Source organism: Sinocyclocheilus grahami, unplaced genomic scaffold (assembly GCF_001515645.1).
Source record: "Sinocyclocheilus grahami isolate Dianchi unplaced genomic scaffold, SAMN03320097.WGS_v1.1 scaffold413.1, whole genome shotgun sequence".
In the NCBI taxonomy this organism is placed as follows: Eukaryota; Metazoa; Chordata; class Actinopteri; order Cypriniformes; family Cyprinidae; genus Sinocyclocheilus; species Sinocyclocheilus grahami.
This window is the reverse complement of record NW_015505592.1, coordinates 1555179-1570034: the sequence shown is the minus strand read 5'-3', so window position 1 is coordinate 1570034 and position 14856 is coordinate 1555179. Positions and strand designations below refer to the sequence as shown.

Genomic DNA, 14856 nt, shown 5'->3' with positions numbered 1-14856 from the left:
TCCTGTTTTTTTGTTTGTTACAGCAGGCCAAAAGGGGCTTTTGGTCAGTAACGGTGATTGGGCATACTAATATGACCGCTCAAGCACTTCCGGTGGCTTCACCACATTCTGGTTAATTCTAGTGAACAAATGTTTAATTTTATTACAAAAAAATTGCCATACACTATCAAACGAGTAAACTGAAATATACTATACTACACAGATATATTACTCTACTGTATGTACACAAGTTATTTATTTGTAATTTACCGCATTCAATAAAAAAAATTCATTTCACACATTTTTTAAATATAAATTCATTTCACACGTTTTTAAAAACTACATACACAGATACTTTGGGATTGCAGTTGATAGAGATACCATGGGATCAAGGTAAGGCTGGTTAGCATGGGCAATTAGCTGCTGGTAGATGTTGTAACTACATTCTACAGGCAAAACAAATATTTTTCTCTATAGACAGCCATAAAATGTATGACATGGTGATTAGCTCAAAGAAAGAAAATATGACACCTAGTGTTATACTGACACCTAGTGTCATGCACAAGCTTGCAAAAGTTTAACATTGCGGAATTTTTTTTTTTTGCCGTCAACCAGGGTGGATGAAGTACACAAATGAATAGGTTTGCAGCTTGACGTGCTGTGAGGGCTTGTGTGCATCAGTGATGCTGAGAGCTACACCACTGGTTCTTCACAGCTACTGTAAGGTCACCCAGAGTGGACAGGTCTCAGCTGAGATGCCAGACGAAGACAAACCATCTGATTCTGGACAGCAGCAGATTGACCTGATGTTCCTGGCAGAAGATCACAGTCTTGTGTTTACGGGTAAGTTGAATAGACAAACAGTATATAATAGCTGTCAACTGAAGTTAGTAAATTATTTTGTACATTTTTACATATTTTTCTGGGCCAAATGCTTAACATTTATTTATTATTAACATTATTATTACTATAACCATAGAGAAATTGTGCAAGCGATAAAAACCCGTCCTATGCGCTGTTGGCCCGTAAAAACAATTTTATTTATATATATTTAGAAAAAATCTGACCGGCCCATATTAAACAAAATGGTCCTGCCCCTCTGGCATTTGCCAGAATTGCCAGATGGCCAATCCGCCCCTGGTTTGAATGACAGGAGACCAGCTCTGAACAGATCATTGAATTAGTGAGTTGTTGACTCGAGAGAGAAAAAAAAAAGAGTAAAACCATTTAAAATAAGAAATGAATCGTTTAGTGTGATTTGTGAACCTATTCAGCAGATTATATTCAAAGATTCCGCCAACTCTATGTGTTTTGTAGTAAATGCGAATGACAGCTTGGTAATTCTGTTGCCAATCAAATATTCAATATAGCTACTCATCATAAGTACTTGGTACATTACTTATTTAGTTATTCTTTATTTCAGCATTTTTAGGTTGCTGAAATGTACCCACAACAGGATCAGCTGTCAGTTTACAGACTGGATATGAAATCTGCTCAACATAAATTTGTAGGCTTTTCTTTTATTATCTTTTAACTTATATGGGCTTTGGAAGACATAAGGGTGAGTAAATGATGACAATGTTTTAACTTTCTGAGTGGACAATCCCTAAACATTGCTGCCTTTAAGTGAATAGCACGCATTATCTTGCAGATTAAAAAGAGGCTTTATTCACTCATCGAATTTAAATATTTATTTCAAAGTCTGCGTCCATATTTTAGCGCAGTTCCTGTTTTTATGACACGCGTAGTAGTAGCCTAGTAGCCCTACATAGATGTTCACTATATTTGTTTTAAAAGGTGCGGAATACCATTTTCTTCCATAAACATATAGAAAATAAAGTTGTCCTGTCACATGAGATGCCAGGTGATTTGCTTATATACAAAATGTTTGTGGATACATTCATTTATGCAGCTAGATCTTCTTAGTGCCTGGGCTGGGTATTACATTTACTTATATTATATTTTTTATTGTTTATTTATTGTGCTGATAATAGTAATAATATCTGTGAGCTGAAAGTGATTAATAGTCTAATTATAAACAGCTGAACAGCAGTGCACAGGATTCTGATGTTGATGCTCATGTGAGGAATCAGCTGGAATTAGTGGTGGAGAACATGTAAGCTGCAGCTCGTAATGTCCTGGGACTTTCACCTGTTCTGCTATTCATTTTATGAGACTAGAGACTGTGTAGGCCCACGCCATGATCTTAGAACAGGTGGTTTCTGTTTTTAGCTGATGTGAACCAGCAGACAAAGGAGATTCACAGAATCTCCAGTAAGGGTGTAAGTGCATAACCCCCCGTCCCTCCCTCCTGTTTTTTTGTTTGTTACAGCAGGCCAAAAGGGGCTTTTGGTCAGTAACGGTGATTGGGCATACTAATATGACCGCTCAAGCACTTCCGGTGGCTTCACCACATTCTGGTTAATTCTAGTGAACAAATGTTTAATTTTATTACAAAAAAATTGCCATACACTATCAAACGAGTAAACTGAAATATACTATACTACACAGATATAGATTATCAAACATACAGTAGTATAAATATACTACTAACCCTAACCCTACAATATAAAAAAAATGTCACATGGGGGGTAATCTTAACATTTTAAGAAGAACTCAAAGCTACTTATCGTTTGAAACTGCTACAACGGCATACTTGGTTAGTTTTGAGTCAATAAGATATTAATAGGAGACCAGCTCTGAACAGATCATTGAATTAGTGAGTTGTTGACTCGAGAGAAAAAAAAAAGAGTAAAACCATTTAAAATAAGAAATGAATCGTTTAGTGTGATTTGTGAACCTATTCAGCAGATTATATTCAAAGATTCCGCCAACTCTATGTGTTTTGTAGTAAATGCTTATGAAATGGTGTCAAATGTAGGCAACCATAGGCCTACTATGCTTTGGAATTTGGGAAATCATTTTAAATGACTTGTCTGGCAGAGTAAAAAATTAAGAAAATGTTGGGTAAAGAGTTTACTAAACCTAAAGCTTTACATTTGTATTTATTATTACTATTGTTATCAGTTTTATTTAGTTATTCTTTATTTCAGCATTTTTAGGTTGCTGAAATGTACCCACAACAGGATCAGCTGTCAGTTTACAGACTGATATGAAATCTGCTCAACATAAATCTGTAGGCTTTTCTTTTATTATCTTTTAACTTATATGGGCTTTGGAAGACATAAGGGTGAGTAAATGATGACAATGTTTTAACTTTCTGAGTGGACAATCCCTAAACATTGCTGCCTTTAAGTGAATAGCACGCATTATCTTGCAGATTAAAAAGAGGCTTTATTCATTCATCGAATTTAAATATTTATTTCAAAGTCTGCGTCCATATTTTAGCGCAGTTCCTGTTTTTATGACATTTGTTAAACTAGTAGTACAATCCGTTCAGAATACTACTACTAGCCTGATACGATGCGTTATCTTTCTTTAAACACCATCAATGCATTCATTAGTTCATTCTGATTAGTACTTGACTGGCGTGCGCTTCTGTGCGGCACATGGCTCAGTAGTGGGCGGGGCTCGTGATGGAAACAAACACTGGCTTGTTCTCGACGGCGCTGTTTCTCGGACCGCAGCTCAGCTGATCCTGACGCACCGCATTCGCGGCACAGGGCGAAGGACAGACGCATATAGAAGCTGGGGGTGTCGGGTTCACGCTGAAGCAGTAATGAAGCCCGGTGTGCCGACGGCAAATGGCTGATTCTGACGGAATTCCGTACCCACGCGTACGTTAAAAGAGCGTCAGTTCCTGTGATCCGCGTCTGGGAGACGGGACGGACTAGAGCTGCAGCGAAATATCTCAGCCCTGTTTACAGAAGCACGACTCCTCCTGGCTGGATATACTTCTAAAAAAGGTAAAGGCTGGTATAATAGGGCGGCCACAGGCATAGCTGGGTCTCTGAAATGCTGTATTTATAGGGAGTTGTGTGTGTGTGTGTCCTCAGAAATCATTCGAATATGCCGATTCGGTGCCCAAGAAACTTTTAATATTATTAGCAATGTTCAAAACAGATGTGCATTTAAATATTTTGAAAATTAAGGTCATAAATGACAATGTCATACAATTGAATTCTGCTTCTTTGCTGTGGCATGTAACTCTGACTATTTGATCTATGCTGACATCTTTAGTAAAGCCACACTTTACTAAAGATAAGACTAATGGATTTTATAGTTTTGCCACTAGTTTTTATTTTCTGCTTTTCCTTCAAATGAAGTAGAATGATCAAGCTGAGATGCCTGAGTTGTAAAAAAGTGATCATTCACAAAGGACAATATTTAACTTGACTCAAAAATGTGCAATTCTTGAAGCAAGATGCTAAAAACAAATATGAATCACAGCAGTCTAATATGTCAGTCTAATGTTTATATAGAAGAAGATGGATGCAAGAATGTGTCATGTGTGAATGACCCTTGACCCTATATGTCACTTCATCACAATCTTGAGATGCCAGTCAAGCTAAGTTTACTCATGTTTGTTAATGTTTGTGTATACAGTTACAGGAAACAGGCTCTACGGTGGCACCCTGACAAAAACCCAGACAACAAGGAAGAGGCGGAGACCAAATTTAAGGAGATAGCAGAGGCCTATGAAGTTCTTTCAGACAGTAGGACACTGGAAATTTGAACTCTACAGCTATTTTATTACTTGAAAGGCATAAGTTACGTAGGGTGTTACATTGTTTTTTTCTCATTTTCAAGGAAGCAAACGAGATGCTTACGACAGATACGGTAGATCAGACATGCCAAGCTCAGGTGAGGAGAACTTCATACTGCTTGATACCGTCTTATTGTTAAATGTGCTTATGTGATATTTTAATTGTTTTCTACATCTGTTTTATAGGCTCTGGTGGTTCGTCATTTCCTGATGACTTCCCAGGATTCACCTTCACATTCCGCAGCCCAGATGAGGTGTTTCGAGAGTTCTTCGGAGGGCAGGACCCGTTCGCAGACTTCTTTGGTGGGTTCTCAGGGAGTTAGTGGGTAGATATGCTGATCTTGAATCTTGCTCATATACTAGTGAGAGTGTTTTCTTTGTGTCAGAATTTCCCTTATACCAGTGCAGGGCTTGCAAAATCGCTAGCCCAACGTCCCGGGACTATTGTGTTTTCCAGTTGGGCTACCAAAATGTATCACTGCCCTGCCCGACGGGCTATCTTGAATAGTGATATAAAATCCCTTCCTTAATTTGCATTGTTCACTCACTTGTAGGGGTGAAACGGATCATAGTTTATCATGTTTCTAAGTCTTACCAATTTAAACATTCAAGCGTTTTAAACCATCCATGCACATGAAGAATTCAGTTCGGTGCTCGCCTCGCGCGCACACACACATATAGAGCAGCGTTTCAGGCAGAGCACGAACGTATGAATGGACACATACACGCAAAATTATCTCAAAATATCACTCGCTTGTAGGGGTGAAACGGATCATAGTTTATCATGTTTCTATGTCTTACCAATTTAAACATTCAAGCGTTTTAAACCATCCATGCACATGAAGAATTCAGTTCGGTGCTCGCCTCGCGCGCACACACACACATATAGAGCAGCGTTTCAGGCAGAGCACGAACGTATGAATGGACACATACACGCAAAATTATCTCAAAATAACTATCTCGGCAAGTTTTCATGTCTTAAATGAACGTAAACCGTGGAGTAAGAAATCGCAGGTGCATCATTATATTGGATCCGTGCATTCGGTCTTAAAGGGGCAGCAGCCTATAAATATACCTGCTGTTTAAGCGCCACCTGCTGTCAGAGAGTGACATTTGCATCTCATTCAGCCTGTCTGCTGTTTTTGTTTCGTTCAGATGTTTTATGTTGTATCACAAAGCTAAAGTCAGACCATTTTATTTTTGTTTCAAATTTCACAATCTAAATAACATGTATGCAGCATCTTTGTTCGGATCGTGATTAAAATACACAGGCAAAACCTTAGTTTACTTGCATGGAGACATATATTTTATTTGTATTATTTATTTATTTGATTTGGGATTTGTTTTAAAATTTAAAGTTAGTATATTGTTTGACATTTTCAATTTCCCAAAGTAATGTGCAGCCTTTTGGTCTGAGAAATAACCAAAGGACACTTTTTAAAAAAATCTTAAATCTCATTTTGTTAAAAAAGAAATTGTGAGAAAATTGTATTGTGAAATCAGTATCGTGAATCATATCACATTGTGAGTTGAGTGAATCATTACATCCCTATATGCTACTAGTTTTTGCTGTGGTATCGAAGTAGTAAATTGTTCTTTAAATAATAAGTGTTACTTAAATAATAAATAACCATATTTTTTTTGCTCATCTGAAAAATGATCCGATCTGTGACTCAGAATGTGATATGATAATGTAATATAATCCGAGCCGTGAGATTTATGGTCCGTTGCACCCCTACTCTCTTGACTTGTTATTTGAAGAAAAAGTACAATATCTTTTATTCGGGCTAGTTAAATTCATTTTTGGGCCACCAAAATCTGAAGAATGCCTGCCCGAAGGGCTACCAGGGATTTTGAAATTTTGCGAGCCCTGCAGTGTTTCTCAAAACCAGGGGACCGGGGCCCACTAAGGGGTCTCTGCAAACATCCAGGGGGCCCCTAATACGTCATAAAATTACTAAAACAGACGTACCAGAGGTACATATCAGCTTAGATATTAAGGCCAAAAAAACAAACAAAAAAAAAAATTGTAGCCCACAAGAAGCTTGCAATACAAGTTGTCTGTACGCTGATTTGAAACAACAACAACAAAATTAATAAATAAAAAGAAGAATATTAAAGAGAATGGTTGCTTGCTGATGTTTTGTTGATTCCTCCTCCTGAACGTTCCCTTGCCCCGTATCTTGCTCTCTCATAGGCTATAAGTCATTGGCGATTTCATTTCCAGGGTATCGGGGACACATTGGCACTTCTCTTAGATTGCAAGAATCGGGAATAAAATCATGCAGTGTGTACTTAGCATTACCCTCTATAACCCTCTTGCTTTTTCTACACTCCCCCACTAGATGATTTCCCATTTGGTGGAATGCACAGTGGGTTTCACAGCTCCTCCTCCAGGCTTGGGCCCAGTCGCTTCTTCTCCTTCCCCTCAGCTAATGGTTGGTTTTTAAACTGGTTATTTTTTATATAATTATAGCATATGTGGTCAGTCTTCTCCCAGATTATTACTTAATTTAGGTGAACTTTGCTGAATATATCTTGATAAGATAAAAAAACTCCAAGGCATGTTGTTGATATGAAAGTATAGTTCCAATTAGGGATGCACGATATATCGGCCACCATATCGGTATCGGTTTAAATTTAGTTCATGATCTTAATTAAAATGCTAAAAACTAAAACAGACGTACCAGAGGTACATATCAGCTTAGATATTAAGGCCAAAAATAAATCAAAAAAAAAATTGTAGCCCACAAGAAGCTTGCAATACAAGTTGTCTGTACGCTGATTTGAAACAACAAAATTAATAAATAAAAAGAAGAATATTAAAGAGAATGGTTGCTTGCTGATGTTTTGTTGATTCCTCCTCCTGAACTTTCCCTTGCCCCGTATCTTGCTCTCTCATAGGCTATAAGTCATTGGCGATTTAATTTCCAGGGTATCGGGGACAAATTGGCGCTTCTCTTAGATTGCAAGAATCGGGAATAAAATCATGCAGTGTGTACTTAGCATTACCCTCTATAACCCTCTTGCTTTTTCTACACTCCCCCACTTTGCCACTAGATGATTTCCCATTTGGTGGAATGCACAGTGGGTTTCACAGCTCCTCCTCCAGGCTTGGGCCCAGTCGCTTCTTCTCCTTCCCCTCAGCTAATGGTTGGTTTTTAAACTGGTTTCATGCTTATTTTTTATATAATTATAGCATATGTGGTCAGTCTTCTCCCAGATTATTACTTAATTTAGGTGAACTTTGCTGAATATATCTTGATAAGATAAAAAACTCCAAGGCATGTTGTTGATATGAAAGTATAGTTCCAATTGCTTTATATTGTGTTTTCAATTTATTAAGAGCTGCTTTTTTTTTTTTTATCAACAGCTGATTTCACCTCCTTCTCTTCTTCAATGGGTGGTATGGGCAGCATGGGAGGAGCAAACTTCAAGTCTGTTTCTACTTCCACCCGCATTGTCAATGGAAAACGTATTACCACAAAAAAGTCAGTTTGCTTCTCATTATACCAATTTTTATTTCAATTTATTTGAAATGTGATTTTGAAATCACAGAAAAATGCATCCTGCACATTAAACATTTGTTTTTGATTAAATGAGTAATTTAATTGCAGTTGATGTAGAATAGTAAAATTATACCTTGCCATAATGTGAAGGCATGACTTACAGAAAGTCAAAGCAATTCAAGTTTATGCATTTCCTATTTATTGGTAAACATTGCATTTCTTCCCTCAGGGTCAGAGAAAATGGCCAGGAGAGAACAGAGGTTGAGGAGGATGGGGTTTTGAAAACTGTCCTCATCAATGGTAATACATTTTTTGCTATCATTTAATAATATTATAAGGCCAAAAGACAATCTCTATAGTTAATGCACACATTCTGGTGTGCAATAAAAATTCACCTTATCAGCTCAGGATGAATCTGCCTGGGAAAGATGCATTTGGAATACTAATACACATAACCTACCCTTCAAACGTTTGGGTTCAGTAAGATTTGTTTTTTTAAAGAAATGAATGCTTTTATTCAGAAAGAATGCATTAAATTAATCTTGTTTTAAATACAGTAAAGACAATCTATTGTTATAATGTAACAAAGGATTTCTATTTGAAATAAATGTTGTTCTTTTTAACTTTGTTCATCAATTGAATCCTGAAAAAATGTCAAATGTGTTTCCACTAAATATAAAGCCGCACAACTGTTTTCAACATTGCTAAATGATGATAAATGTTTCTTGAGCAGCAAATCAGTATGATTTCTGAAGGATCATGTGACATGATATAATTTCAAAATATATTCAAATAGAAAACAGTTTTTAAATTGTAAAAATATTTCGCAATATTTCTAATTTTTACTGTATTTTAACCAAATAAATGCAGCCTTGGTGAGCATAAGAGACTTATTTCAAAAACATAAAAAAATCTAACCGACCTCAAACCTTTGAATAGTAGAGTACACTTGTAGGAAATCACGAGATCATATAACTGGAAAATACAAATAATGGTATACCTGTAACGGGGCTGACGAGATGAGAGGCGTGCGGATCCATGTGCAAGCTTTATTTCACAAGAGAAGTGGTCAAACACAGGCAGGGTCGATCAATGGCAAACAGGTATATGGCGAGCAAAACACAAGAATAGTCCTAGGGCTAGCGTAGGTCACTGATCGGCAGACAGAATCACAGGGGCGAGACAAGAGGGAAAAATCCAGGAAAACAGGCAAAGATCAAAAACCGAGAGAACAGGCAAGGCAAAACAAGGAAACACAGAGACTCGGAACGGGGTACAGGCTAAACAATACTCAGTGGAGAATGGTTGTTTGAGTGGGTGTTATATAGTGAGTGAGTGATATGAAACAGCTGTGTGCAATCAGTGCAGTGTGTAATCAATGCAATGAATGATGGGATATGTAGTCCGGGGTGCTATGCAACAGTTGTGTTGTGCGAGAGTCAATGTAATGGAAAGGGTGACCTCTGGTGGTGAATGAACGGAAGTCCATGGACAGGATTTGTGACAATACCATTATTAGACCCCAAACATTTAAATGGTAATGTATGTGTAAATCATAACCATTTGGCTTGGTTATAAAAGTGAATTTTTTAAATATTTTAGAATCATGTGACATGATATAATTTCAAAATATATTCAAATAGAAAACAGTTTTTAAATTGTAAAAATATTTCGCAATATTTCTAATTTTTACTGTATTTTAACCAAATAAATGCAGCCTTGGTGAGCATAAGAGACTTATTTCAAAAACATAAAAAAATCTAACCGACCTCAAACCTTTGAATAGTAGAGTACACTTGTAGGAAATCACGAGATCATATAACTGGAAAATACAAATAATGGTATACCTGTAACGGGGCTGACGAGATGAGAGGCGTGCGGATCCATGTGCAAGCTTTATTTCACAAGAGAAGGGGTCAAACACAGGCAGGGGCTATTAGACCCCAAACATTTAAATGGTAATGTATGTGTAAATCATAACCATTTGGCTTGGTTATAAAAGTGAATTTTTTAAATATTTTAGAGTTTAACACAACACTCTTGCATCCTGGTGCAAAGACATGTCATTTTTTGGTACATCTTTATCCTTGTTTTCTTAATCTTTGCTTGTTGTCTAATGTCTACTAAATAACTTCATCTTGCCTTAAAGGTTTTAAGGACTTTTCCCTTTTATTACAGTGAAAACTAAGGAATTTTCTCTAATTCATTCACTTGTCACTGTAGATTACAAGTAGAACTATTTATGTTTAAACCCTTACTTCCTGTTTTAGTGCTAAGAACTTCTCAAATAACTCTAAACCACTAATTTAGTTATTCTCTTATGATTTGAGCCACACAGCCATACCAGAACATTTAATAAAATGAATAATAACACATTTTCCTCCAACTGTTTACATTTCTGAATATAGACTCAAAACAGCAGCTTAGGCTTGCAGGTAGATTTAGCCAACACATTACATTTCATGCCAGCTTCTTGGTTTTCCATATGCAGATTCCTCATTACCTAACGTGTTGCTGCAGAACTGATCTGACATTCAGCTGTGTTTGTGTGTCCAGGTGTGGAGGATGAGATGGCCTTAGCTCTGGAACTGAGTCGTAGAGAGCAGTCCAGTCAGCCTCCCAGACAATCCCAACATCCACTGCTCCACCCCTCCAACAACAGCTCTCCAAACCCCGCTTTACGCTCCTACAGCGCCGCCCCGTTCTGCCACTGCCCCGATGCCAAGGAAGATGAGGAGGATGAAGACCTGCAGATGGCGCTGGCCTACAGCTTGTCGGAGATGGAGGCCCAGCAGCGGGCAGAGGACGTGATCTCAGGTGCTGGGGGAGGGAGGGGGAAGCAACCAGGTGGTGGGAAGGGTGCCATTCAAAAAAACAAATATCAGAGAGAAGTGCTGGATAATTCAAATCAAAGCACCCCCTCGTCTCCAGAGGATAGACTGACAGAACAGAGTCAGGCTAGAGGTTCAGAAAGTGTTGTTGTACAGAATAAGGAGAATGACAAAGTGGCGGCCAATGGGACTAATGTGGAAAAAAAGAGGAGGAAGTGTCAGTGCATGGTGGGTTAGTAAGAATGTGGAGAAAAATCATGCCTGTGTGTGAAATTAACCTTATGTTTTCATCTTATGGTTGTTGTTTTTTTTTATCCTTCCTGAAGTTTTTGACTTACAGCTCTGTCTCTTATGGCATTGCACAAAGATGACTGTTGAAATTGTATTTTCTTGCGTTGAGGTATGAGTAACAGGTGCCAAAAAAACACAAAGTCAGGAAATTTTACAAGAGGACATTTTGAAGGAACTGTTTGCAATATTTTAGAATGCCATGCACAACATGTCCTGCTGTCTGACAGATATCACTGAAATAGGTGTCTTGGGATATCATTTGCCAGCCTTCACTCTGTAAACAGTAAAAATAGTAAAGTCACTTTTGTAGCCAATCAGAAACACTGTCTGCCTGTGAATCGCTCGGAGTTGCTGAAATCAGGTTGACTGACATGTTTTTACAGGGTGCGATCTTGCGATTTTGGAGAGCAGGTATATGGTTAGCAAAAAGGTGAAAGTTAACATAATGGCTGAAATCTGTTACAGCACCTTTACATCCGATATTCAACATGACTTTTTGCTGCCAAACCAAGATAAATTCTCTGCGCTTACATTTTCACTTAGATTAAATAAATTGCTACTGAGTAAGTTGCTGCACTCTAAACCAGTGGTTCCCACAGTCTTGGAAAACCTAGATATATGAGGTAGCCTAATTTTACAAGTGTGATTTCTAGGCTTGGAAAAGTAATGTAAATTAACTGTAAAAGTCATGGGACCTTTGAATATAGTTGTGTATGATTGGTGGTCCTGGAATCAGAAAGATTGAGTTTTAATGGCTTTTCTTAGTGTTACAATGCATCTGAATGGATATCTTGCTGATTAGTTGACGTCCCATTCCCAGTGAACCTTTCATTTATTCTTCCAGCAGTGAAGTGCTCGGTTTCATCCATATTCACATTTACTGCTATTGTTCCTTCAAGAAAGGAGATTCTCTGATTTATGACTGGATGCGTTCTGATTTTTACTGTGTATTTGTCATTCCTTCAGAGGTACCTGTTGAATGTGAAGGGGGAGGGGGGGGGGATTATATATATAGAGACATGATTATTCAACATGTCTCTTTAAGACATGTTTTAAAGACATTAAAAACATGTCTTTGCACCAGGATGCAAGAGTGTTGTGTTAAACTCTAAAATATTTAAAAAATTTATCTTTAAAAAATACACATGCACAAAAACCTAAATATAATCTGCCTCTGAGGGCTAATGTTGTCATTGGCAATGACTAATGGCTAGTCAGACATGTAAGAGAATGTAGATCCGGAATTATCTCAGTTAATGAAAATGTGCCAAATAACTGACTGACAGTAACTTGCATCATTAGCTTTATATGTGTCAGAATGACTCCGTATTGATATTTCGTTTGTGCCTTTTTTGTTAGAATAGAAATGCATGGCTATTGTTGCCAATGCTATATCTCGCTTACAAGTTTGTGTACAAGTTAGTCAAAGAAGCACATTTGACTTTTTTACCTGTTTGTGCATTTTGTTCCATTTATAACTATCAGCTTTGGGATATAAAATGAACAATCAAAACATCAATACATGAACATTTGTTTTGCTTAAAAACACTAAGCACAGAAAGATTGAATGTGATGCTATGTGAATATTAATAAAACGATTTTGTGTAACTATGTAAACTGCAAAGAGGAAACAAAGTCATTGATTTACACAAAACTGCTATTTACATTTGAAGACAACATCGTTCTCTCAGAAGTTATAATTCAGAGGGCATATTCAGTGCTCAGAAAGTGCTATTTAAATGGCTAAATTGTTAATAAATGCTGTTTCAGTCATGCTGTTGCTAATATGAGAAAGACCTGTGGCTAGCAAATACATTCTGCTCATAAGAATTCATTTGAAATTGTCAGCATAAAAAGTATTTTGATGGACCGCAAATTTTTATCCATTTACTTTTTTCTCCAGTTTACCTAATAAAAACAGCAGCTTTTTATGAACTGTATGCCTTTAAATTCAAATTGTGAGAATACAACTCCAGAAAAAAATATCAGTCATGCTGTTGCTAATATGAGAAACAATAAATGCTAGCAAATACATTCTGCTCATAAGAATTCATTTGAAATTGTCAGCATAAAAAGTATTTTGATGGACCGCAAATTTTTATCCATTTACTTTTTTCTCCAGTTTACCTAATAAAAACAGCAGCTTTTTATGAACTGTATGCCTTTAAATTCAAATTGTGAGAATACAACTCCAGAAAAAAATAAACATTTCAGCTGAGAGGCTTTGCATTATATGTTAAATCCCTTTTCGCTTGCTGCTGCAATCCACCTTTCATTTGAAGCATGTAATTTCATTTTTTTTTCAGTGTGATTGTTGTCATTTCCAGCACATTCATATCATCATTCCCACTCATATGTAAACCTCATGTGCATTTCTTATGTTTATGATTATGTTTTACCTGACTCATAACATTTCAGCTGAGAGGCTTTGCATTATATGTTAAATCCCTTTTCGCTTGCTGCTGCAATCCACCTTTCATTTGAAGCATGTAATTTCATTTTTTTTCCCAGTGTGATTGTTGTCATTTCCAGCACATTCATATCATCATTCCCACTCATATGTAAACCTCATGTGCATTTCTTATGTTTATGATTATGTTTTACCTGACTCATTCTCCCTGCCGTTACAGAGTCCGACTTCCAGGCCTTCACAGGCTGACCTGTGGCTGTGACCCCCTCTTACCCCCCCCGAGGTAAAACGTAGTGTAGACGTCTCTGCAGCTCTTAAGCGTAGTTTCAGCTCTTCTCCCCATTATTCAGTTCATGAACATTTGTGTATTTGTGTAATTACCTGAGAGTTTGCAGTGTAGTTTACCTTCTGTAGAGCATGCAGTATTCCAGGAAAATATGGAACTATACATGAGTCATTTGTGCATATAAATACTTAAGTAGAGTCAAAATAACAAACAGTCCTCAGTTTTATTACTCTGTGTGGTTTTAATTCATCAAACACAACACAAGAAACTGTGAAGCATCACTAATACTGGATTCATCCGTCTGCTCTTAACAGGTGAAGCGTTCCCCGGTGCTCTGCTCTCTCTTTCTGCTTCTTTGTCTCTCTCTGCCTGGCACACCTGCTGCTCAGAGCCTTTTCAAAGTTTTATTTGAAGAAAAAAAATAAAAAATCCTGGGCAACACTACACAAAGGTCAAAAATGTATGTGCTAAGTGTGTTCGTGTATGAATGTGTTCTGAGTCTTGGAAAGGCAATACTGGATTACTTTTTATATATTAATTAAATGTATGGCCTGCACTGATCAAATATATGAACTAATATAAAAATGCAAGTGTCTTAAGGACAAAGTTCATTAACATTTTAATAATGAATGATTCAAAGCTGCAATGAATGTATAGTTGCACTTGAATGCTATATTTGAGAATTTAAAATCTTCATAACTTGATAAAGGGTTATTATTTATTCAGAAGGGTTTCTTGTGTTTTCATTGAAACCTCTGCTTTTCATAACTCATTATTTTGCAGTCGTTTTTATACACTATACGGTTCAGAAGTTTTGGGTCTGCAAGTTTTTAAAATGTTTTTGAAATAATCTTATTCTCACCAAGACTGCATGCAAAATAAAG

General features: G+C 37.0%; 1 protein-coding gene across 1 annotated transcript; it reads left to right on the top strand.

Annotated features, from left to right (window-relative positions):
• Positions 1–662: 662 nt before the first annotated feature.
• Positions 663–14522, top strand: LOC107551057 (dnaJ homolog subfamily B member 2-like). The gene is made up of 12 exons (XM_016232547.1): positions 663–822; positions 1297–1316; positions 1412–1443; positions 4486–4595; positions 4690–4743; positions 4832–4948; positions 6991–7083; positions 8019–8136; positions 8384–8454; positions 10711–10971; positions 13907–13969; positions 14287–14522. Exons 1-11 carry the CDS (start codon positions 663–665, stop codon positions 13933–13935), a joined length of 1065 nt encoding a protein of 354 aa, XP_016088033.1. The 3' UTR covers positions 13936–13969; positions 14287–14522.
• The last annotated feature ends 334 nt before the right edge of the window (positions 14523–14856 follow it).

What these genes read in the sequence shown, in the direction of transcription:
- LOC107551057 (XM_016232547.1), top strand. Translation starts at nt 663, where the DNA reads ATGCTGAGAGCTACACCACTGGTTCTTCACAGCTACTGTAAGGTCACC. An exon ending in TACCCACAACAGGATCAGCT is followed by an intron (nt 1,444 to 4,485) that starts GTCAGTTTACAG and finishes TTGTGTATACAG; the next exon opens with TTACAGGAAACAGGCTCTAC. An exon ending in CTATGAAGTTCTTTCAGACA is followed by an intron (nt 4,596 to 4,689) that starts GTAGGACACTGG and finishes CTCATTTTCAAG; the next exon opens with GAAGCAAACGAGATGCTTAC.